A 24,590-nucleotide genomic window follows, 5' to 3' on the forward strand; every position below is an offset into this window, starting at 1 on the left:
GCCCAAAATATAAAATCTGAAAAATTGTGGTAGTTAATGTGCATCCATACCTCAAGCTTTTTTTTTCTCTCGTTAGTATTGAATGGAGTTGGGAAAGATTAAAACTCCTGTCAGACTTTACTGCAATGGGAAGCTCTGGAAGATGCACCTTCATTTTCTGTCTGTTAAATAGCTTGTCTCCAGGATAGCAACATGGACAAATATATATTTTTTTTATTAAGTAGGGGACTAAAGAACCTCGGTCAGCCTTTCATTGCTGAAAGTTGCTCACTACCTGTTTGGTAAAGTTTGTTCCCAAAACAGAAAGTGAGAGAAAATCTAAACGAAGCCCCAGAACAGACAAAAGTGAAAAAGCTTCTTTTTTTAACATTAATTAGGAGGTATGCCAGGACAGGTCAGCTTTTTATCATTGTCCATTTCCCTGTTGCAGATTTTCTCTCACTTCCTGTATGCTAAAAGGTTATTCCCAGAACAGAGATCTCTATAAAAAAGCCATGGATAGCAGTAAAACCCAACAAGGGTTCTACCGTTTCCCCATTCTATTACCAAAAATAAAAAATGTCGGGTATAGGTAAACTTTAACTGCACACCTCTTTCTTGCTAACACAGAGACTGTTCACTTTAGAGGAGTCGTACCTTAGTGCCCACTTTAAATGTCTAGGAATTACTGGGGCAAGCAGCTGCCGGAGCTGGACTCAGGTCATTTTCCTTGCAAGGGCTGTGCAGTGCCAGGTAGGGCTGCACAGTGAAAATCTCCAGGACAAGGCTGAAGGTAAATCAATATGGGTTACACTGAGGCAGAAGGGAAGGAGTAGTAGACAACTTCAATAAAAGCTAATTGTTATATGCTATTTAAGTATTTTTTGCTGCAGTATTTACTTTTACTATTACTAAAAATCAATGTTCAAATAACTATTTGATTAAAATGGGAGGCCATTCTCTAGAAAACCTCTTTAAGACACCCCATTCCTATTGTTTAACAGAACATAATCACCATAATGCACAAACCAAATTCCATACCATATGTCCCTCAGCCCGTGCTTTGTTTTGCATGGCTTCCTGCTTCCTCTGCCAGAATTCCTCAACCTGTCTTGCTCTTTCAGCGGCTACATGTCCTCGATGTCTGAAGCACAAAATAATAGCAAAGCACTCAGATAAAATCTCTTGCAGTATTTTAAAACAGAAGCAATTATTCTTTAAAAATTAAAAAATAAACACATTATCATTGTATTCCCAGGATAAAGTTAGGCAGGCCATAGACTGTGCGAATTTCTCAAATCGCTAGATTTCCCCATCAACACAGGCAGTGTTGATGGGGGAATCCCTCCCGCAGAGCTACTGTGTTCTCCAAGCGGGGAAAACCTTCCCCACTGAGAGAAGACAGTGATTATTGCTAGTGGGTACAACAGTCGATCAACTTTGGTACAATCAGCCTGCCCATACATAGTTTGAATGTCAGCTGGTTCCTAGCTGGCTTTACTGTAGAATCTGCCTATCTAGATTTAGACAAAACATTTTCATTGTATGCAAACACAACACAACAAATAGAAACAAATTCTCTTAAAGCGGCCACATTCAGAAATCACAGATTCATAATTATTCACAATTCGATAAAAAAGGGTTTCATTTGGAATCCATGCGAGTAAGAAAATAATAATTGAACATTTTGCATCAATAATACTATCCTTGTCATGAATGAGGCACTAAAAACCGACTTTGTATACAGTCAAGGAAATAGGTATTTGATCCCCTGCTGATTTTTAATGTTTGCCCACTCACAAAGAAATGATCAGTCTAAAAATCGAATGGTAGGTGTATTGTAACACTGAGAGACAGAATAGCAACAAAAAATTAAAAAAAAAATGCATGTCTAACAAATTATGCACTGTTTGCATGTTCATGAGGGAAATAAGTATTTGAACCCCTTCACAAAACATGTACTTGGTGGCAAATCCCTTGTTGGCAATCACAGAGGTCAGACGTTTCCTGTAGTTGGCCACCAGGTTTGCACACATCTCAGGAGGGATTTTGGCCCACTCCTCTTGGCAGATCCTCTCCAAGTCATTAGGGTTTGGTGGCTGATGTTTGGCAACTTGAACTTTCAGCTCCGGCAACAGATTTTCAGTCAGATTAAGGTCTGGAGACTGGATAGGCCACTCCAGGACCTTAATGTGCTTCTTCTTGAGCCACTCCTTTGTTGCCTTGGCCATGTGTGTTGGGTCATTGTCATGCTGGAACACCCATCCACAACCATTTTCAATGCCCTGACTGAGGGAAGAAGGTTCTCACCTAAGATTTGACGGTACATTTCCCTGTCCATCATCCCTTTGATGCGTTGCAGTTGTCCTGTCCCCTTAGCAGAAAAACACCCCCAAAGCAGAATGTTTCCACCACCATGTTTGACAGTTGGGATGGTGTTCTTGGGGTCATAGGCAGCATTCCTCCTTCTCCAAACATGGCGAGTTGATGCCAAAGAGCTCGATTTTGGTCTCACCTGACTGCAACACTTTCAACCAGTCCTCCTCTGCATCATTCAGATGTTCAGTGGCAAACTTCAGACGGGCCTGGACATGTGCTTTTCTTGAGCAGAGGGACCTTGCAGGCACTGCAGGAATTCAATCTTTGTCGGCGTAGTGTGTTACCAATTGTTTTCTTGGCGACTGTGGTCCCAGCTACCTGGAGATCATTGACAAGATCCTCACGTGTAGTTCTGGGATGATTCCTCACTGTTCTCATGATCATTGACACTCCACGAGGTGAGATCTTGCATGGTGCACCAGACCTAGGGAGACTGACAATTGTTTCTTCCATTTGCAAATAACTGTACCAACTGTTGTCACCTTCTCACCAAGCTGCTTGGCAATAGTTTTGTAGCCCAGTCCAGCCTTGTGTAGGTCTGCAATCTTGTCCCTGACATCCTTGGACAGCTCTTTGGTCTTTGCCATGGTGGAGAGTTTGGAATCTGATTGTTTGATTGCTCTTGTAGACAGGTGTCTTTTATACAGGTAACAAAATGAGATTAGCAGCACTCCCTTTAAGAAACTGCTTCTAATCTCAGCTTGTTACCTGTATGAAAGACACCTGGTAGCAAGAAATCCTGCTGAATGATAGGGGATCAAATGCTTATTTCCCTCATGAACATGCAAATCAGTGCATAATTTGTTAGAAATGCATTTCTTTTTAAATTTTTGTTGCTATTCGGTCTCTCAGTGTTACAAGACACCCACCATTCGATTTTTAGACAGATCATTTCTTTGTGAGAGGGCAAACATTCAAAATCAGCAGGGGATCAAATACCTATTTCCTTCACTGTATGGGGGTAAAGAAGTTCTTCAGGAAAGATAAAAATTATTTTCATTTATTCGCAAAGGGTACTTTCTTAATGATTTATAGCCAGGGACACTTGCCCTGGGAGCAGTGTTGCTGTGGGGGGGGGGGGGGAGGGTCAAGTTAGGAGCTTCAGCCTCTCTGTACTCTGGCACCTCAATGACAGGAGTGACTGCTCTGTCATTCTTGTCAGAAGGAGCAGGCACTTTGATAGTGCAACATGTTACAAACGAGCACCTGCCTGCGCCCTCTGATTCCCTGCTGTGACAGCAGGCGGGGGATCTTCTCACCTGCTGTCACAATTTAAAAATAGCATGGCTCCATCCACACGGCCATGTAGTTCATGCACAAAGTTCTGTGAAGGAATGAGCTACAACTACGGTCTACCATTTTGGCAGCTTGCTTTTGGTTCTCAATTAACTGAGATGGTACTGGTGAGCGCTCTCGTCTTTCATTGATCTTCCTGCTCTCCAGTAACTGTCTTCCTGTATAGGAGGTACAGGTAGACAGCTATATTGAGAGTCTACAGGAACCTGGCATTGCACCCTTGATCTGCTGATCGTGGATGCAATGCTCTGCAGGCTGCAGAAAAATAAAAAAATAAATGCACATTTTTTTTACTGGCAAAAATATGTGCATTTATTATTTTTTTAAGTGAACTTATCCTTTAATGTTATTTTAGATCATTCAACCTTGTATGTGTTCTGGATAACAAAAGATCAAAATTACAGAGTATTTTTTCAGCATAGCAGCAAAATGACTAAGTAGAAATTGTGGAGAAGTATCATGAGTGGACAACATGCAGGCTACAAGTGGTAAATATGAACTATTTATATGCAATATTTCATAATCAAAGCGATTGTAAAGGGCATTTTTTTTTTAATTAAAAACCTTCTGTGTGCAGCAGCTCCCCCAGTCCCCTCAATACTTACATGAGTCTCTGTGAATGGAAACATGGAGCAGTGGGTGCCCCCATTGCAAGCTGCTTGCTGCGGGAGCACCCGACAGACAGGAGGAGACAAGAGAGCCTGTGGGGGACCCGAGAAGAGAAGGATCCAGGCTGCTCTGTGCAAAACCACTGCACACAGTAGTTAAGTATAGACCTGTTTGTTATTTTAAAAAAATTAGCCTTTAGAATCGCTTTAATGCATAGAATACATTAAGGGAAAAAACTTCTAGGGTTAGAATCACTTTAAAATAAATATAAAGCCTACTATTTTATCATAAAAGATAAGTCAATATGCAAATCTCTATGTTAAACTAAAAATTAGTACATTTTACTTCTAAACTGGCCTGAGCATGTGCGTTATAAGATATTGAAGGTTGAAGGGATCCAGCAGGGCACATTGTTTTTATATAACATACAAGCCCCTGCAAAACCAACATATCTTTTTACCACAATGAGGCTATGAGTTAATATATATATATATATATATATATATATATATATATATATATACACACATACATACATACACACACATATACATACACACACACACATATATATTGACTACAATGACTGCACAGGTGACAATGCATTAGAGATTTTAGGTGGACCATAACAACAAAAGAAAGTACAAAAACACTCATTCCTTTTAACAATGCAAAGAGAGTAAATCAATGACTGACATCACAGCTTACAGCAAAAAAATTAACAAAAACAAGAATGCTCCTGTTGCTTTGTAAAATCATGTTTTCCAGGGTCACTTCTGTACAACAGTAACAAATTAAGAAAGAGTGGTTAGGCATGCCTTACCTTTTTTTTTTTCTTTCCCCATATGCCTTACAGAATAATTGAGGTTGCATAAAATAAAAGTGTTGTTTAGCATTCTGAGATGGCACTGGGTCATGTTATATGGCCAATTCAACACACCCTTCACACACAGCTGTGTGCACTGTATACAACTACTTTTATTGGTAAAACAGAAAACACCTGATGTCTCTTTTACTATCACTGACCGATCTGAGCGTGCTTGTCGGGAAACATCCTCAAGCCTCTTCAATTCCTTCCTCACTGCATCTCCATCAGGTAAAGGATAATGAGCAGAAGGGCCATTAGGAGCTTCTGGTTGTGCAGCAACTCTGCAGATGAAAGAGAAAAACAATACCAAGGCTTGTTGATGGATTACTGACTGAATATAGTTTTTTGGGGATATACACCCTGTTCCAAATTATTATGTAAATTCTATTTAAGTGTCACAAAGATTAAATATTTTGTTTTTCAGTTTAACTCATGGATGGCATTGTGTCTCAGGGCTCTTTTGATCACTGAAAACAATCTCGGACACCTGTGATAATTAGATTGGCAGGTGAGACCAATTTAAGGAGAAACTACTAAAGGACGGTGTTCCACATTTTTAAGCAGAGCACCATTTTCAAGCAATATGTGGAAGAAAAAGGATCTCTCTGCTGCCGAAAAGAGTGAAATAGTTCAATGCCTTGAACGAGGTATGAAAACATTAGATATTTCATGAAAACGTAAGCGTGATCATCGCACTATTAAGAGATTTGTGGCTGATTCAGAGCACAGACAGGTTCGTGCAGATAAAAGCACATTGAGGAAGATTTCTGCCAGATCCATGCATCAAGAGAGCAGCTGCTAAAATACCATTACATAGCAGCAAACAGATATTTGAAGCTGCTGGTGCCTCTGGAGTCCCACGGACATCAAGGTGTAGAGTCCTCCAGAGTCTTGCAACTTTGCATAAACCTTCTATTCGGCCACCACTAAGAAATGCTCACAAGCAGAAACGGCTGCATTGGGCAGAAAAATACATGAAGACTAATTTTCAAACAGTCCTGTTCACTGATGAGTGCCGTGCAACCCTGGATGGTCCAGATGGATGGAGTAGTGGATGGTTGGTGGACGGCTACCCTGTTCCAACAAGGCTGCGACGTCAGCAAGGCAGTGGTGGAGTCATGTTTTGGGCCAGAATCATGGGAACAGAGCTGGTCGGCCCCTTTAGGGTACCCGAAGGTGTAAAGATGACCTCTGCAAAGTATGTGGAGTTCATGACTGACCACTTTCTTCCCTGGTACAGTCTCTGCCCATTTCCTGTACTATGTCTGCAGTGCATTGGTTCAGAATATTTTTTTTCTTGTTTTCCTCCTCTAATATGGTCAGGTGCATCTTATGGAGCGAAAAACACGGTACAAACCTTTGTGCCGCGTCAGCATTTTGTACTTCTGCTCGGTGTTTGGCCTCTTTGTCCTCTGCTGCTTTAATGTTTTCTTTCTGCTTTTGCATTTGGTCTAGTATGGAATGATAATACTCATAGGAAGAGCGACCTGCAGCTTGTGGAAGAACTATGCTTTCCATAATAAAATCATCTTCATGCATAACAATGCACCATCTCATGCTGCAAATAATACCTCTGCATCAATGGCTGTTATGGGGATAAAAGGAGAGAAAGTCATGGTGTGGCCTCCATCCTCCCCTGACCTCAATCCTATTGAGAACCTTTGGAGCATCCTCAAGCAAAAGATCTATGAAGGTGGGAGGCAGTTTACATCCAAACAGCAGCTCTGGGAGGCTATTCTGACATCTTGCAAACAAATTCAAGCAGAAACTGTCCAAAAACTCACAAGTTCAATGGATGCAAGACTTGTGAAGCTGCTATCAAATAAGGGGTTAAAATGTAACGTGACCTGTTAAAATGTTTAAAAAGTTAAAATGTTTTTAAAAGTTTAATTGAAATAGCTTTTGATTTCAGTAAATATGCTGCAAACACAACAAATGACAATTTTCAGTTCTTTACAACCTATAAAGTGTTTTGAAACTTACTGTGCGTAATAATTTGGAACAGTGCATTGTAAGTTTTTTATGTTTAAAAAAAATACTGTTATCACTAGGAGGTTTGTTCAATAAAATTTGAATTGTACTCTTAATAGTTGATAACATGAGAATTATCTTGACTGTTATTTACATCAATTATTTAGGTATATGAGAAAAATATCATTTGCATAATAATTTGGAACAGGGTGTATATATATATAATTTTTTTTAAATGACATATATAGTGTCCGCACAGCTGATATCTAAATTCCCTCTCACTAGTAGCTACTAGTACCCTTGTGATTCACTTCACAAAATTATAAAAAAAAATAAAATAATGTGCAGCACTTATCTACTATGTCCGCAGTCTCTGGCCATCTCCTGTGCTATGTCCGCAGTCTCTGGCCATCTCCTGTACTGTGTCCGTAGTCTCTGGTCATCCCCTGTACTGTGTCCGCAGTCTCTGGTCATCCCCTGTACTGTGTCCACAGTCTCTGGTCATCTCCTGTACTATGTCCGCAGTCTCTGGTCATCTCCTGTACTGTGTCCGCAGACTCTGGCCATCTCCTGTACTGTGTCCGCAGACTCTGGTCATCTCCTGTACTATGTCCGCAGTCTCTGGTCATCCCCTGTACTCTGTCCGCAGTCTCTGGTCATCCCCTGTACTATGTCCGCAGTCTCTGGTCATCTCCTGTACTATGTCTGCAGCCTCTGGTCATCTCCTGTACTATATCTGCAGTCTCTGGCCATTTCCTGTACTATGTCTGCAGTCCATTGGTTCAGAATATTTTTTTTCTTGTTTTCCTCCTCTAATATGGTCAGGTGCATCTTATGGAGCGAAAAACACGGTACAAACCTTTGTGCCGCGTCAGCATTTTGTAATTCTGCTCGGTGTTTGGCCTCTTTGTCCTCTGCTGCTTTAATGTTTTCTTTCTGCTTTTGCATTTGGTCTAGTATGGAATGATAATACTCATAGGAAGAGCGACCTGCAGCTTGTGGTGGCGCTGCCCCTCCGCCTCCCCCGAAAAATGGTGTCTGTAAAAGAACATTTTTTAAGACCTAAACATGAAACCATTATGCTGATCTATAAAGACAGTTTATTTAGGTCTGAACAAAATTATGTAAATGTCTTGTGATTTCACCTTAATTTCTCCACTTCCTCCTGAACCAATTACATTCTTCCAACCTTGCTCTCTTGCACGATTTATTCGCTCCAACTAAAACCATAAATGTAAATAAGTTAGCAAGAAAATAGATATAAAGGAAATACTAAGCGCATATATGCAACATTTTGAAGTAGGATAAGGATACAATAATCTATTGTCACCTGTTAAAGTTTTTGCTTTGTACATACAGGTAAGCCTATAACAAGGCTTACTTGTAGGTACCGTAAATATCTCCTAAATCTGCACCATTTAGGAGATATTTACCTGTGTGGTAAATGTCGCTGGTGACATCACTGGTGCATTCGCTCTGAAGGAATGGCTACCCGTGCCGATCCTTCAGAGCCCTGTGCCGTAAACAGTGACTCCCGTGTGCATGCGTGGAAGTGATGTCATTGTGGCTTGGCAAATTAAACAGCTGCAACCAGGGGACCTGAAGAAAAAAAAAAAGCACAGGTAAAGATGGATTCCTGGAGGGCTCCATTTCACAGGCAAGTCTGTCACAATATGCTACTATGTGGTGCATACCAGTACATTCTGACTTTACCCTGTGGGGGGACTAGTTTATTTTTCAAGCAGCAGTTTACTACCGCTTTATAGACAGAAATAAAGAACTTTGTCGTTTCAGGGGCTGGAAGGACAGCAGTACACTTCCAAACAGTAATAGTCGTGAAAGGTGTTTGGGAGGAGAATACGACCAGCAAGTTTTAGTCATCTTTGCTTTGAGTTCAGTGGGCACTGAGGGGAGGTGCTTTCCTGTTCACAATTTAACAGTCAACCTAGAATCTTGTGGTTTTCTTTTTTCATGTGAGAAAAAGCCATGCATTTATTTTATATGCATCCATACAGTATGTTCAGTGTATTTGCAGTCAAATTGGGGTAACACCTATTTTACATTTGTTATATGTTCCCTTTCACATAGCATAATTAAACAAAATATACAAAAATGCAGTTTACCTTTTTAAATGATCTTTTCTGAAAACTTCCTGATTGAAAAAAAACATGTTTAGCTTTCTCTTCTCTGTAATGATCATAAGGGGGCTGGGAAGTTAATGTTTACCATAATTAACCCTGTCTGAACTGTGCTGGCATCTCATCAGTTATAATCTGGATTTGAACACTGTCTGTCCTTATAAAGATATGGACACTGAGTTTCTTGCATTGTATGTTAATGATGGGAAGTCTGTGTGGGGACAGAGTCACTGTGAAAATATTGCAAGAGTAACTTGCAGTTGGGCCAGATATCTGCTCCAAACAAACATATATGCAAGAAATATTTTTTTTACATTTATTTTAATTATGCTGTGTGAATAAGAACATATAACAAACATATAAGGGTTGATTAACTAAAACTGGAGCGTGCAAAATCGGGTGCCGCCTTGCTTAAAAACTAATCAGGTTTGAGTTTTTTTTGTCAAATGTTTAATTAAACAAGCTGAAATTAACCGGATTGTCTACCATGCACAGCTGCACCAGATTTTGCACTCACCAGTTTTAGTAAATCTCCCCCATAGTGTTTTCTTTTTCAAATTTGACTGTAAAAGTTTTAAAAGGATAAGGTGAATTCTAACAAGGAACTTCTCTTATTTGTCTCTTTGGTTTGTTAAATAAACCATTGAAATATTGTAATTTCTGTTCAATAGGTGCGATAAATATCCATTGACCCTGCCAGAAATCTTGTCAACTTCCTGCACTGCATTCTTATCAGTTACATTGTTCTCAGTTATCTCTGAGGACTACAGAATCTCTCCCCTCTAGGCACGGTAGCCAAATCATGGCATTTATAGTCCTGTCCTATGATGACAAAGTTGCTTCTCCATAGGTAAGTTACAGTGAGTAACTATCAAAGTAGTACAAGAAGTATATTACTGGATCACCAAGTAGAAACAAAAAAAAAAATATATATAAAAAAAAAAATCAAATAAAGCCATCACAGCTAAGGACTGGTAAGCTGCAATATATATACATTTTTGTTCCCGAGTTTAGATATGCTTTATGTATTTTAACAAAAAGACAACCATTTTTAGATTGTAAAGTAAGCTCTAATGAGCAGGGCCCTCTGTTTCCTCTTGTACCAATTTGTATTAGAACTGTAATGTCTACCTTCATTTTGTAAAGTGCTGCGCAAACTGTTGGCGCTATATAAATCCTATATAATAATTGGGAAAGAGAGGGGATAAAGTGGTTAGAATTCTTGCCCTTAAGCTCTGCATCCTGCGTATACTGTTAGTGCTGTGTGTAATTTTGTGTATTGTGTATGTTCTTCCCATGTTTGCATGGGCTTCTCCCGAGTGCTCCAATTTCCATCCTAAACCTTCTGGGTTAATGGATTTTCTCCTAAAACTGGCCCTACTTACTGTGTTTAAGTGCAATAGTGACATTGGATTGGAAACTCCTTCAGGTTAAGGAACTGTTACAAATGGATCTACAACTACGCTGTGGAGCACTTGATTATATGTTACTGCTAAGTAGATCACTGATGTATGAAATAATAAATGAGTCTAATCATTGCCAGTTTAGTTGAAACTGACCGTTACAATACTGCCACCTTGTGGACAAATATGAGATGACAGAAAACCCGCAGTATACAGTATTTTAAAGTGATTCTACAGGCTTACAATATATATATTAAAAAAATCAGCTTCGAGTTTTGGTTTTGCACAGAGCAGCCCGGATCCTCCTATTCTCGGGTCACCCGCAGGTGGATCCTGGTCCCTCGTTCATGTCAGGTGCCCCCACAGCAAGCAGCTTGCTATGGGGGCACCTGCTGCTCTCTGTGTCCATTCGCACAGGGAGCCGCGGCTCGGCCCAATCACCTCTCTCTTCTCATTGGCTCACTGACTGTGATTGACAGCCAAAGGCTCCCGCTGCTGTCTCAGCCAATGAGGAGAGAGAGTCCCGGGATAGCCGAGACTCCAGTGCACATCGCTGGATCAAGGGGGGCTTAGGGGAGTATTAGCAGGGGGATGCTGCACAGAGAAGGTTTTTTGCCTTCATGCATAGAATGCATGAAAGTAAAAAAACCCTTCAGCCTTTACAACCACTTTAATTAATCAGAACCAAATTCTGCAGGGCGAGGGAAGGCTCTTGCCATGTGCCATTACATTTTATTTATTTTTTACAATTTAAGCAGCACATCACACATATATATTGTACATTCACATCAGTCCCTGCCCTCAAGGAGCTTACAGTCCAAGGTTATGAAACATTTACCTCCTAGTATGCCCTTAGCATGGGAAGTTTTATCTATTTTTGCAAAACAGACTTTGCATGTGTTTTCTGCAAAAAAAAAATAACTCCCTGCAATTTTTTGATGTGGTACTTTGGTTCAAATATAAGAGAGCAGTTATATCAGTACAAGTTGATGTTGTACTCAATAAATGCAGCAGCTGAAAATGTGAAGTGGCAAGTGTACATCCAAGAATGTTTTGAGATTATGATCAGCTATGAATGCTCTAACTGCCTGGAGAAATTTGATCAGACTACATTTATTCAATTACATGAAGAAAACAAAACACACATGGAATAGAGAGATGCGTCAAAAAAGAAGCACAAAGAAACATTATATGGTATCAGTAAGATCATTCAGTTTACCCTTTCCTTCTCCAATCGTCTCATCTGTTCTGCTTTCAGTAAATTTATCTAACAGGGGATTAGAAAGGAGATAGTAACACTTGGAAGGATGCATGGGACTAATATACAAGAACAGAAGAAAACAAAATCTCCATAACAGTTTCCATATTTCAGTTTAATAATCTCTTGTTTTTAAACTACATAAAAGGACATTTGTCTCAAGAGAAATATCGAGGCTGCCATTACTGACCTCTTCTACTGGACCCAGCTACCTGTGGAACAAGTATGCAAACAAGGACTTCTTCTCGGACTTTCACTACCCGCATACTTCCAGGTCAATGACTGTGTTCATATTTGAACCGCATCATATTTCAACATTTGAACCGCATCCAATCCGCATGACATGTTAAATAACATTGCTTCCTATGGTGCCTGTTCACATATGTCCGATGCACTAGCGGTGTGGATTCAATGTGATTTGAAAAAGAGTCATGTACAATTTCTGAGCAGTATCTTCAGGTTCAGGTGCAGATTATTGACTTCCATGGGAACCGTTTTTTAAACCCCACATGTGTGAACAGGATAAAACCCTGACTTAATCCTGTCCTGAACCTGATGTAAACCTGACATAAACTGCTGAACAACTATTGTGTCAGTTAGCTGTGAAACCTGAGCTTCAATCCACACCCCACATGTGTGAATCAGTTCTAAATATCCAATTACACACATAATTAACTCCTGAAGGACCTGAGCTTCAAAGAGAGGATTTGCAAAGAGTACAACACTGAATCTTTGTTATACTAACATGTGCATACCACATCATCTCACTAAAACCTTAAATAATCATGAGTAATGCTATACCACGGGTGCTCAACCTGTGGCCCTCAACCTCAAACCAAGGAAGCACATGCCTTGAAGTCAGCAACCCACTGATCACAATCTGGGCTTGCCCACCCGCCATCCCAGAGCATCAGAGTGCATCAAGCCGGCAGCAGAGGAAGCAGGCAGCCACAGAAGGAGCAGGAGCTGCATAAGACAATGCGTCCTCTTTAGTGCTAGCTCCTGTCCCAGCAGAGTGATACCAAGTGCACTTCACCTAGGACCATTTTAGCAGCCTGGAGATGGACAGTGATGCAAGCAGATGCTCTAAGTGGAAAAAGATGGTCAGTGTATTAAACTTAACATAGACTGCACTTTTGCAATGGGCATATTAGCACCTGTAAAAGTGATAACAACTATAGGGTGCTTTCACACTGATCTGCAAGGTGCAGTGCACCTGTGGCTTTCCTGAGGGTTAGCTGCACTAAGCCATAGACTTTTATTATATCCTGCTGGTTTGGTGCGCTTTTTGAAAATGCATCAAAACTCCTCAATGTAGTAGTTTTGGGGAGCTTTCACAAAGTGCATCACACCCACAAGATATAATAGAAGTCTATGGCAAAGCGTAAACCTGCCGCATGCTCCAAGGGGCCTACGTGGCCTCTCTGTCACATTCGGTTTTACACTTGGACAGGAGGGACAGCATATACAGGAACCAATCCTCCCCATTTTCCTCCTTTTTCACACAAATAGAACTTTCTTTTGATGGTATTGGACTACCACTGGGTTTTTTATATTTTTGTGATATAAACGAAAAAGACAGAAATTTAAAAAAAAACAAAAAAAAAACACAAACAATATTTTCTACTTTAGTTATAAAAAATATTCAGTAAACTCAAAAGTTAGTCATAAATTTAGGCCAAATGTATTCTACGACATGTCTTTGGTAAAAGAAAAAATCCCAATATGTGTTTATCAACTGTTTTGGTGAAAGTTATGGAACATATATTGGAATTTATGCAGCTTTGACTTTCTGCCTATCACATTTCTTGAGGTGCTAAAATGCCGGGCAGTACAACCCCCCCCCCCCACAAAAATGACCCCTTTTTGGAACGTAGACACCCCGAGGAATTTGCTAAGAGTCCATTTGAGTCCATGGAAGATTTATTTTTTGCCACAAATTTTTGGAAATTACGAACATTTTTTTTTATTACACAAAGTTGTCAATTAAATGATATATTGCTCACGCATGCCATGGGTATATGTGGAATAACACTCCAAAACACATTCTGCTACTTCTCCCGAATATGGGGATGCCACATGTGTGAGACTTCTTTGGCAGTCTAGCTACATACAGGCCCCAAAAATGCAATGACCACCTTCAGGCTTTCAAAGTGCATATTTCCTCATATCAGTTCCTGACTACCCATCACAGTTTCCGAGGCCCTAAAATGCCAGGATAATAAGAGCACCCCCCCCCCTCCTTTTTGGAAAGTAGGCAACCCAAGGAATTTGATAAGAGGTATGGTGAGTATTTTTCAGATATCATTTTTGTCAAGGGGTTTTGAAAAAGAAAAGAAAAAAATACATTTTCGTTTTCTTTCTTCTGTTTCCAAAAACTTGTGGCAACAAGTGAGATTGGCAAAATATTCACCATGCCCCTTAGCAAATACCTTGGAGTGTCTACTTTGCAAAAAGGGGTCATTTGGAGGGGGTGCTTCTACTATCCTGGCATTTCAGGCCCAACATTAGAAGCTTATGCCACACATCACTCACGTTTCTAACCACTTGAAGACCAAGCTTTTTCTGACACTTTTTTTGTTTACATGAAAATACAGATTTTTTTGCTAGAAAAATAGTTTGAACTCCCAAACATTTTAATTTTATTAAAAGGCGGGTGTTGAAATTTTTTATGTCACACAGTATTTACAGAGCGATTTGTCAAACGCATTGTTTTGGGGAAAAACCTTTATCAAACAACTGGGCAATATATTGTGTTGTTTGTGCATTAAAATTATAAAATATGTTATGGCAAGTAAATGGATACCAAACATGACATGCTTAAAATTGCGCACATCCGTGAAACGGCTACAAACTATGTAAATATTTATTATCCGTGATGTTTTAAAAGCCTTTACAGGTCATCACCATTTTATATTTACATAGGAGGTCTGGTGCTAGAGTTCCTTCCATCAATCTGATGTTCGCGTCGATACCTCACAAGCATGGTACAAGCTCTGTTTACATACCAAACACAGGACCACCGCTTTAGGTCGCCTTTGCATGCCAGCATGGGGATGGGGGCGAGTTTTACATTTTAATTATTATTTATTTTTCTTTTCTTTTTTTTTTTTTTACACTATCAGTTTCATTTTTTTTTTATCACTTTTATTGTTATCACAGGGAATGTAAATATCCCCTGTGATAGCAATAGGCAGTGACAGGTACTCTTTTCTGAGAAATCTGGGGTTTACTAGAATCTAGATCTCTCCTCTGCCCTTAAAACATCTGATCACACTAAGATTGGTGTGATCAGATGCTTTTCCAAATTTAAAATGCTGCCATTTATATTTGGCGAAACGGAAATAATGAAATGCTTGTAGCTTCTGTTCTCTTAGACCATAGAGATGACTGGAGGCATTCTGGTCTCCATTTAGCTCTGTGGTCAGCCAGTGGAACTGCCGGCTGCATTCTCGGATTCCCCTATGAGCCAAGGAGTCCAAGAAAACCCTGGAAGGTGGTGGCGGAGGGAAACGTCCCTTCCCACTGCTTCTCCAGCTCTCTTCTCTCCCTTGACTGACATCGCTTTGCCCAGAGCTGCTGCTCACCCACACACTGTGGGTGGGAAAGCGGCAAGTAGTAAAAAATAAAAAAATTTCTCTCTATTTTTATTTTATAATTTTTTTTACTATTAAAAATAAACAAAAACTTTCATCAGAGTAGTACAATGTTACCATAGTAACATTGTGCTACTACTCTGGAGGGGTGATCAGTGATTTTCTTTCCTTACACTTTGCTTGCAATAAAGATTATTGCGCTTGCAATGCAATGTTTGCACTGAACTGTCATGAATGAGTTAGGTTCATGACAGTGAAAAAAACAGTGATCTGTGATTGGCTCCTGTTGGTCACATGGCACAGGGTGCTGCAATTGGCCCCATGTATCATGTGAGAGCTGTGGGCATAGCGATGGGGATGCATGCCTGCTCAGGCACACAGCGCCCCATGTTGGAATAACACCAGCAACGTACGGGTACATCGCTGGTCCTGTACCTGCCGCCTGTACACACTATATTGCGGGCGGGCGGACAGAGGATGCTTTTGCACCCCTGTGCTATATGAATGACAACAGATCATAAACTGGGTATAATATATAAATGCTCCTTCCCTGTGGCAAAGCAACTAAACATGAGTTAACACTTCTCTCCAATCAGAAACTACATACACCTGGTCTTCTTCCCTTCAGCTCCTATAACAGCATTGTTGGTTATTGCTCTCATGCACATTAGTTTTAAAATGTGCAAATGAAAATGTATGTTGCTGATTATGTACAAAAGTAAAAATCTTTTTTGATATCAGCCTTACAACAGAAAAGACTACTTACCTGTTCTCTCTGTCTCTTCTCCTTCTCCAGCTGTCTAATGTCCACTCTTTTTTTCTTGGCCACGTCCTGCAATATAAACAAGCCCTCACATTGCTCACACATTCTTTAGTAGAAGCTTCATGGTAAAGAGGTTAGTGGAGTCAAGACAGACAAGGAAAATGTGGTTAGTGGACAAGAGTGGGAAGAAACAAGGAGGAAAGGTTTGGAGGTGTTTGGTTAGGGTCATTCATTTATTTGCCAGCGCAGGAAAAGCTGGCACCACAAGCAGCACTGCTGAACCCTCCAGCTCTGTAGAACTGGAAGTCAGTCACAATAAAGAAAGCAGGAGGGACAGCTCGATACCTCAAACATTTTCCTCCTTTCTTCTACAGGGTTCACTTTCTTCATGGGAACTGCTGGGGCCTGGACAAAAAGCGAAACTGCAAATTAGAAGTAGTAGTCTTTATGCAAGATTCATGGAGATGTGTGCTATTCCAGGACTCTTATACGGTTTGTACTTATGGTCCATGGAATCCTTGGTATAAACATATAAATCTTTATGAATCTAAAAGAAAGAACACCTTATCCTGCCCAAAGCAATAAGATTCCAGGTGGCCTTTTACCAATGGAAGTTTAACAATTTAAGGAAGACTGTGCGTACTATAGGCACCATAAGCACTTTTTAAAATTTGAAGCCCAAAGGCTATAAACTAATGTATTTACATAAGCCAGAAACCAGTCTTAATAGAGCATATTGAAACCAGAATTTCTAACTTCTGTATGTTTCTCTTACACCTTATATACACATCACAACAGAATTTGGAGTGACGTGGTTGGATTTCTAATGTTGTGATTGTAAGTACTTTTTGATGGTTAGTATCTTTTTAACCTCCTTGGCGGTATGATTCTTTCTGATTTTTTGTGCTGAAAGCGGTACCATTTTTTTGCATGGAAATATGTAGTTTTTTATTGTAGGCTGTAATTTTTAGGAATAACTCACTGAAATCTGTACGAACAAGAGTCTATTAAACATTCCGGATATGATAAAATTTGAAACAAAATCATAAATTATAATTTAATAAATAATCATAAAAAATAATAATAATAATAATAATAATACATTTAATTCAATAATATAATCAAACCAAAAACACTGAAATTTGAAATACAGAGGCAAGTTCGCACATCGCTGAGCAAAGTCGCAAAATCGTTTTCAGTGTCTGATGACGAATTTCCCCACGAATCATTATCACTCAATTCTGCAAGTGGTTCTGATTTACGATCGCTGTTCTAAAACCGCTTTTGATGTAAAGGGACGCTTTTTGGACGCCATGGACTTTTCTAAGTTTCCAGGCAGAAAGAACATTCAAAATGCAGGCAGGGCACAGGACAAAGCAGTAGGGACAAAATATTTGTGAAATGCATTGAAACAGCAATGACAGCAAAAATGAAATTTTTTAAAAATTTCAAATTTCCCGCCGGTTCCGGCGCCTGTACGTCCCGACGTCACAGGGACCGGAACACAGAAGTCGGATGCCGGCATCGGCCGGAGGAGATGGCCGGGGACGCTGCAGGGGACACATCGCGGGACCGAAGGACAAGGTAAGTGCTTCAGGGACCCCCAGAGCAACGCCGCATGGTAAGCCCGAGTGTAGCTCGGGTTACCGCTCTTGGTATAGAAATTTTACCCCGAGCTACATTCGGGATTACCGCTAAGGAGGTTAAGTGTTGCTGGCATACATAGAGGAATTCATTGGTACTACTGGTCTGAATAAAATATTCCTATGGTAGATGCTTTCTGAGCTTTTACCCTGGTATCTTCGGATGATCCTTCCTTTTTTCATATGTTTGCTCATGCCCATGTAGGCAAGGGTATATACAATAATCTTGGACAAACACTGTTCTCCCTTTTGTGAGCCTGATGAATGGGTTGTTCTTTCTGCATTATTTTGTAGAAAGTTGTAATCCATATACAAAACGCCTGTACTTTCCTGCTTCTAGTAGCCATCTGGATGGTCTTGGAGCTCGCCTAGCATATATATGATGGCAGCAATTTCCAACACACTTAATACAAATGGGGTTGATTTACTAAAACTGGAGAGAGAAAAATCTGGTGCAGCTCTGCATAGAAACCAATCAGCTTCCAGGTTTTATTGTCAAAGCTTAATTGAACAAGCTGATGTCAGAAGCTGATTGGCCATCATGCACAGCTGCACCAGATTCTGAGTGCGTCAGTCTTAGTAAATCTCTTCCAATGTATGTAAGTATTACACAAGATGCAAACGCACACATATGGGCAATTTAGTCCATCTAATGGGCGACTGCAATGAATGGTTCTAAAATACGCAGTTTTTGATGTGAGTATTATATTGTAATATGCTTTTGTTTAATTTTAACATTTTACACCTCAATTGTTCTCCTGAAGAAACAGAACTTGATTCCAGGAAATGCACAAGCTAGTTCCCCCCCCCCCCCAGTTTGATCTGCCAGACATTTCGAGTTTTTCCTAGTTAGTATTTTGATGGTTACATATAAATTGCTTACACGGTTATAGGTACTGGGGGTGCAACATATTCCTTTACTCGCGATATTGAATATAAATTGCTTCAATTTTAAGTCATAATTTTAGCCAAGTGTACAATAATAAAATATTTTTTATTATTTAACTGTTTGGGTGCCTTAAAAGTCTACTGGGTGAACTTTTTACTGTTTCTGCTGCTCATGAGTAAAACAGAGCAATATCAAAGTGGAACTACAGTGCATATAACCACCACAAACCAAAAATGCTATTTATTTCATTGTTAATGTTCACAGCAAACTCCCCCATCCATCCATGTCTCCATGCTTCATTTTGCTGAGAAATCATTCTGAAAAAAACCCTCTGGCATTTCTGGCAGTGGCCATCTTGAGTAAGGGCAAGTTATTCATGTAGCATTTACTTCCTGGAATCCATAAAAAATATAGGTCAACATGCACTCAATATGAATCCACTGGATGCTCTGCTTCCACAGGTCTCTCCAGGCACTCTCAGGAACAATCCTTTACGTCCTCACTCCGATGGATAGGTGCTCAAAAGATAAGGAACAAGGAACTCCTCATAGTGTAGTAAGGCTTTATACCATAAAAGTGTATAAAAAATGCCATTCACATAGATACAAGGTTCACAGAACCTATTGCAAGCATTTAAGGGAAAAACAGGGTGAACACAGATGACATCTTTTCCTACACGCACCAAAAAAGACATCACAAGCTTCCATCCAAAAAATAAAGGATTGTTCCTGAGAGTGCCAAGAGAGACCCGTGGAAGCAGAGGATCCAGTGGGATTCATGTTGACCTATATTTTTTAGGGGTCAGCTGTTAAGGTGAGCGTGTACGCCTGAAGGTGGAGGAGCATGATAGATTTGCCCGTCTGTTGAAGTGACTGGTGCATTACTTTAAATGTTGAAAGAAAGAGACTGTTATAACACTTTTGGAGTGCTTTTTGCATTTTTATAAGTGTTATTTATCATTCACCATTTATCTTTTTTTTGTATATTCAGTAGAGCTGCTTATCTTTTTATTTTTTTTTTGTTTAAACATGCACTTTTTGTGAATATCCAGCCCAGTTGAACATTTACTTAATTCGTCATATATTTATTCCACTGGGGGGCTAATTGCTCAGCTAGGCATTTGTTTTACATAATTTTATACTGTTTTTGTTGATTTTCACACTTTATGCTTTAGGTCAGCTGAGTGTTTATTACAGATCAGCCAGGTGTTTACTGCCATTGTAATCGTGTTTTATTTCTGATATACGGTTCACATATTTCACGGTTTTTGTTGTTTTTTTTTTACACTTTATTCTTCAGCTCAGGGGGGTGTTTATTATAACAATTATTGCTACTTGATTTTGATTAATCTTTATATATGTTTCACATATCATTTGGATTTAGTGGCTCAGACAGTTTTTGTTTTTTTATTTACTACTGACCTTATTTCACAGATTTATTCTATTACACATTGGGGTTGATGCTCAGGAGGGTGATTATTAGTGTATTTTCTAGGGTCGCTATGGGGCAGCGCAGCACTATTCTTGGGGAGTTATATTGATGTGGGAACACATTTAGGTGCTTGCAGCAGCTTATCATTTATTTGTGGCAGTGCAGGAGTATTATATCCTTATATTATGGATTGGTGTTTACATGTGTTACTTTGTTTTATTTTTGTAATTGTCACATAATCACAAAACAAATCAGAGCTAGCATTTTTGTTACTTGTTTGTGGTTAAATTGGGAGTGTGTTTGCTCCTTATTGGCAGCTGCTGCACTGATTATATACATTTTCTGTGGCACAGTTCACAGATTTTTCAGGCTATTACTACTGTCTATGCCTTCTTGTCCCATTGACAACTGCCTATCCCATTTCGTGCTTGCTGTCACAAGCGAAGGACTTGGGGTGAAATTTCTCCAAGAGAGTCTCAGACAGCAGAAAAAGCCTAACAGAAGTGCTTAGTCTTCTCAAGCCTATCAAACAAGATTTGGTAAGAAACTTCTAGATATCATCCTGAACATTCCAAAGTGATCATCACTTACCTTGACACAATGGGGGGAATTTACTAAAACTGGAGAAGCTGTGCGAAGTATCCACTCAGTTTCTAACTCCAGCTTATTCAGCTTTGAAAATGAAAGCTAGAAACTAAACGGCTGCCATGCAAAACTGCGTCAGGTTCTGGCTGCTCCAGTCTTACTAAATTCCCCTCCATGTGAGCAGTTCACTCAGTTGTTTTAGCCATGTGTTTATTAGTATACTGTATAGGCACATGAATTAAAAGGTTTTGAAGCTATATCATTCTCACCTGTCTATGCCTGATTTGTGGCTTTCTGTCACAATACTTCTTTGCAGACTCTGCAGACTTCTTTATGGTTAAAGGCACTCCGTACTTAGCAGCCGGTTTGGTAATTTTCTGTGCAGGTGGAGAAGAAGATTGCATGGCTTGTGCTGGAGCTTGTCTTTTGGCTAATTTTACAAAACATAAAATGAGTATATATCAGACATTCAAGTGGCTAAGACTTCAAAACAAAAAGAATATCCAGCCAGAGAGAACACAGTTTTTCTTTTTTTAAATCTAAGAATGTAAAAATGTTTTACCTTTTCAGTGCCCAGATTATTTCTGTAGGCACTGCTATTTACTTTTTCGTAGTGTCCAAATAGATAGACTACATAGCAAAAAGTTACGAAAAGCATAGTCAATGCCTCAAAGTTCACTTCCATAGCATGATTCAGAAGTTATGTATGGACCATGTAAATTAAAGTATGACAAAAAGGTTAAAAAAAAACGGTTTTGTTTTTGTTTTGGATAGAGTGGAAATAGATTGGAACACACAATAGGTTTTTACTTTAAAAAATGTTTAGTAGGTTTTACATAACATCAGGAATGGAGAAAAGATAACACAGTCAGCCATATAATTTGATTATTATAATACCAGGTACAAAAAGAAGCAACAGGAAAATAAAGTAATAACCCTCAACCTTAAGGTACTGTAATGCCTATGAAATGTGTTGGCCTTGGACCCTTTGTTTCTTGGGTAATTTTTACAATAAAGCATCATTGCCCAGATGCCAGGAGCATGAGAAGTGACTGATGTAATTTGTCTAGGCTAAAGGAACAAAGTCACCATCAGAGTCACAAGATAATCTGCTTAGAGAAAGATAAAAACTTATTTGTGAGATTGAACGTGTTTATGACATCTAGTAATCTCACATTAGAAGATAAGAACCTGTTTAGGGATGTCTACTTGCTTGAGAAGTAAGACATCTTTAAGTTTAGGGTAGATGAGAAGTTTAGGGTAGATAAGAAGCTGATCTGAAGCAAAAGTGTGACTTTTCAGATAACAATGTGGATTCAATATGGTGGCTGAGCATGACTCCGTTATCCACACGGAACCTGCTAGCTCCTCCTATAGGGAGTGTGGCACCCACCCACTTCAGGAAAACTGCCAGAAAAATGGTTTAAAAGCTGGGAATTTAAGCAGGATTCACTAGGAAGCCCACCTAGTGGCCAGATGATGCTCTGATGCTGGGACTCTTGCCAAGGCTATATGGGCTCAACATTTGGTCACACTTACAGCTTCCCCGTGACCCTCTGGGCAGTATGTTTCCGATGGGATTTGTTCCTTCCCGCTTCCACAAAGCTTTGGTAATGTATTAATTCTATGCTGTGACGCTGCCAAATGATGTGTTTATTTCATGCTGTAATGCTCGCATTATTATTGGTGTGTGTTATTATGCAGATTGTGATGACTATAAGATATATCCTCCTGTGTGTCATGTGATAATAAAAGTGGAGGTTTTGACAGTGCAAGAATATTGCAGTTGGATTCTATTATTTCTTGGGAGTGCCGGGTGAATGCTATGATGTGCCAGGGCAGGTATTCATTTGGTAGAGGGTCTTTTACATGTGTAGAATATGTAATGGTGTAAATGCAGATTAAAAGTACCTGTGTGTGACTACCTGTAGATTGTGTGTGTGTATATGACTTGCCTTTAGCTACTGCACCCAGCATTAACATTACAGGTACATTATATGAAGAACAATAAACACACCGATCGACAGTTAGGTGGTAGGAACATACAGAGGGTTACCAGGGATAAAGCCTAAAATCAAGGATTTATAAGAAATAATCACAAATTATCAAGGATCTCTCATGAGATGTTGGATGTTATAAAGAATTCCCTTAGTTTGCAGGGATTTCATCACTTCCTGTTTTGTCTATGGGACAGGAAGTGAAGGTAAACCTCTCCAATGGGACACAGATGGAAAAAAAAATCTGACAAGGGTTTTAACCCTTCCTTACTTTATCCAAAATTAAAATAAAAAGTTTTGTCTTTAGTTGTACTTGAACTATTCATTTTTTGAGGATGCCACAGTTGGTCTTTAACCTCAAATATAACATGTATTAAACACAATATTTGCACTAACAAGTCTCCTTTATTGTAGGCTTCACATACAGTATAGTAAACTGAAAGCATATAATATTAATTACCTACCAGCTATGGCATGACCTGCAGGTTTAGGTGGGTCCAGAACTGCTCCCACGCCAAATTCTTCAACAAAAAGCTGATGAATTAAAATAGAAAATATCACATGGTTTTTAATTAGTTAAGTAATAACACAACTCATCTACTGAAAAGATTAATGAATTATAATACGCTCAATGAAAATAAAATAGTCTATCACAGCACCAGTCATTTTGCTTCTTCCACAGCAAAATAAAAAGGTAATAATATCTGATATTAATCAATGATATATGCACACAAATGGAAAGGTTCTGTTAAAAACATTGATATTTTCTGTTAAAGCACTGACTGAAAACGTTGCTACATGCATTGTGTACCTTTAAGAGGCCATTGCATTAAACTGCAGAAACATAGTAATCTCCCTTAGGACGCATTAACACTATGCATTGCGTTAATGTGTTGAGATATGCCAAGTTCATTTTAAATGGACAGTCGATGAACCTCAGAGTGCTAAAAATGGATCCCATACTATTTTTAGCAATATATATATATATATATATATAATTTTTTTTTTTTTTTGAGTGTACACTATTTTTCACGTTTATTGGAGTGTACACAGAGTGATTTTTTGCAGGATTCATTTGTCAATCACAGTTGAATCTGGTATTTATTTATGTTGCACTTATATAGTATATACTAATTTGTTTAAGGTGTATATACATTGAAGTTATTTTTGAAGGTAATACACTATGTTAGTTATATATTTTTTCGAGGTATCACGTGGTCTGGAATGGAGGAATAAAGTTGGACACACTGGATTGAAATAATTTGGTGGACTATTCATATTTGGATATTAATTTTTGGACACTAATTTTTTGGACTATATATTATTTATTTATTGTTTGGTATTTTTGGTTTAGGGGTTTGAGTTTCTCAAGGAGAAAAGGTTTTAGCAGTAGATGTGAACCAGCTACATAGAGATTAATGTGGTTTTTTATTTGAAATGCATTGAAAAGCAGTAAGAGTAATGTATTTTACTTAAGTTAAACAGGCAAGTGTGAATAGACACTAAGACTAAAGCACATATGTTTTCATTGAAATCAATGGAAATGCATTAAAACACAGCCACTGCTCCAAAGGAGCCTAGACCAGGTGTAGATCATTTGGTCTTTAGTATACAGGTGTATCATGGATGGTATGTATCATAAGAAACTGCACAGAGACGGACGAACGCACGCACGCACACACGACTGGACAATGAAAGGAGAAGCAGCATACTAAGACTGGCCATACACTATTCAATTTTCTGTCCAATTTCCTTTAGATTTACCTTCAACTATGTAGTACAAGA

The 24,590-nt window shown here is 39.2% G+C and overlaps 1 protein-coding gene across 5 annotated transcripts in view; it reads right to left on the bottom strand.

Moving 5' to 3' along the window:
• NEK1 (NIMA related kinase 1) overlaps positions 1–24,590 on the bottom strand; it is a 220,246-nt gene that overhangs the window by 136,100 nt on the left and 59,556 nt on the right. For 4 of the 5 annotated variants that reach the window (XM_089684022.1, XM_089684020.1, XM_089684021.1 and 1 more), the window contains exons 9-17: positions 23,270–23,339; positions 21,078–21,238; positions 16,606–16,665; positions 16,264–16,329; positions 11,863–11,910; positions 8,248–8,322; positions 7,962–8,140; positions 5,290–5,412; positions 1,021–1,123 (exon numbers count right to left, since the gene is read on the bottom strand). In XM_089684022.1, coding sequence (XP_089540148.1) covers positions 1,021–1,123; positions 5,290–5,412; positions 7,962–8,140; positions 8,248–8,322; positions 11,863–11,910; positions 16,264–16,329; positions 16,606–16,665; positions 21,078–21,238; positions 23,270–23,339 — 885 coding nt within the window. The remainder of the gene's footprint in view (positions 1–1,020; positions 1,124–5,289; positions 5,413–7,961; positions 8,141–8,247; positions 8,323–11,862; positions 11,911–16,263; positions 16,330–16,605; positions 16,666–21,077; positions 21,239–23,269; positions 23,340–24,590) is intronic. The other variant, XM_089684019.1, reaches the window with a different exon arrangement.

The sequence above is a fragment of the Staurois parvus genome, unplaced genomic scaffold, assembly GCF_062004578.1.
Source record: "Staurois parvus isolate SC_StPar_1 unplaced genomic scaffold, SC_StPar_1.0 ptg000334l, whole genome shotgun sequence".
In the NCBI taxonomy this organism is placed as follows: Eukaryota; Metazoa; Chordata; class Amphibia; order Anura; family Ranidae; genus Staurois; species Staurois parvus.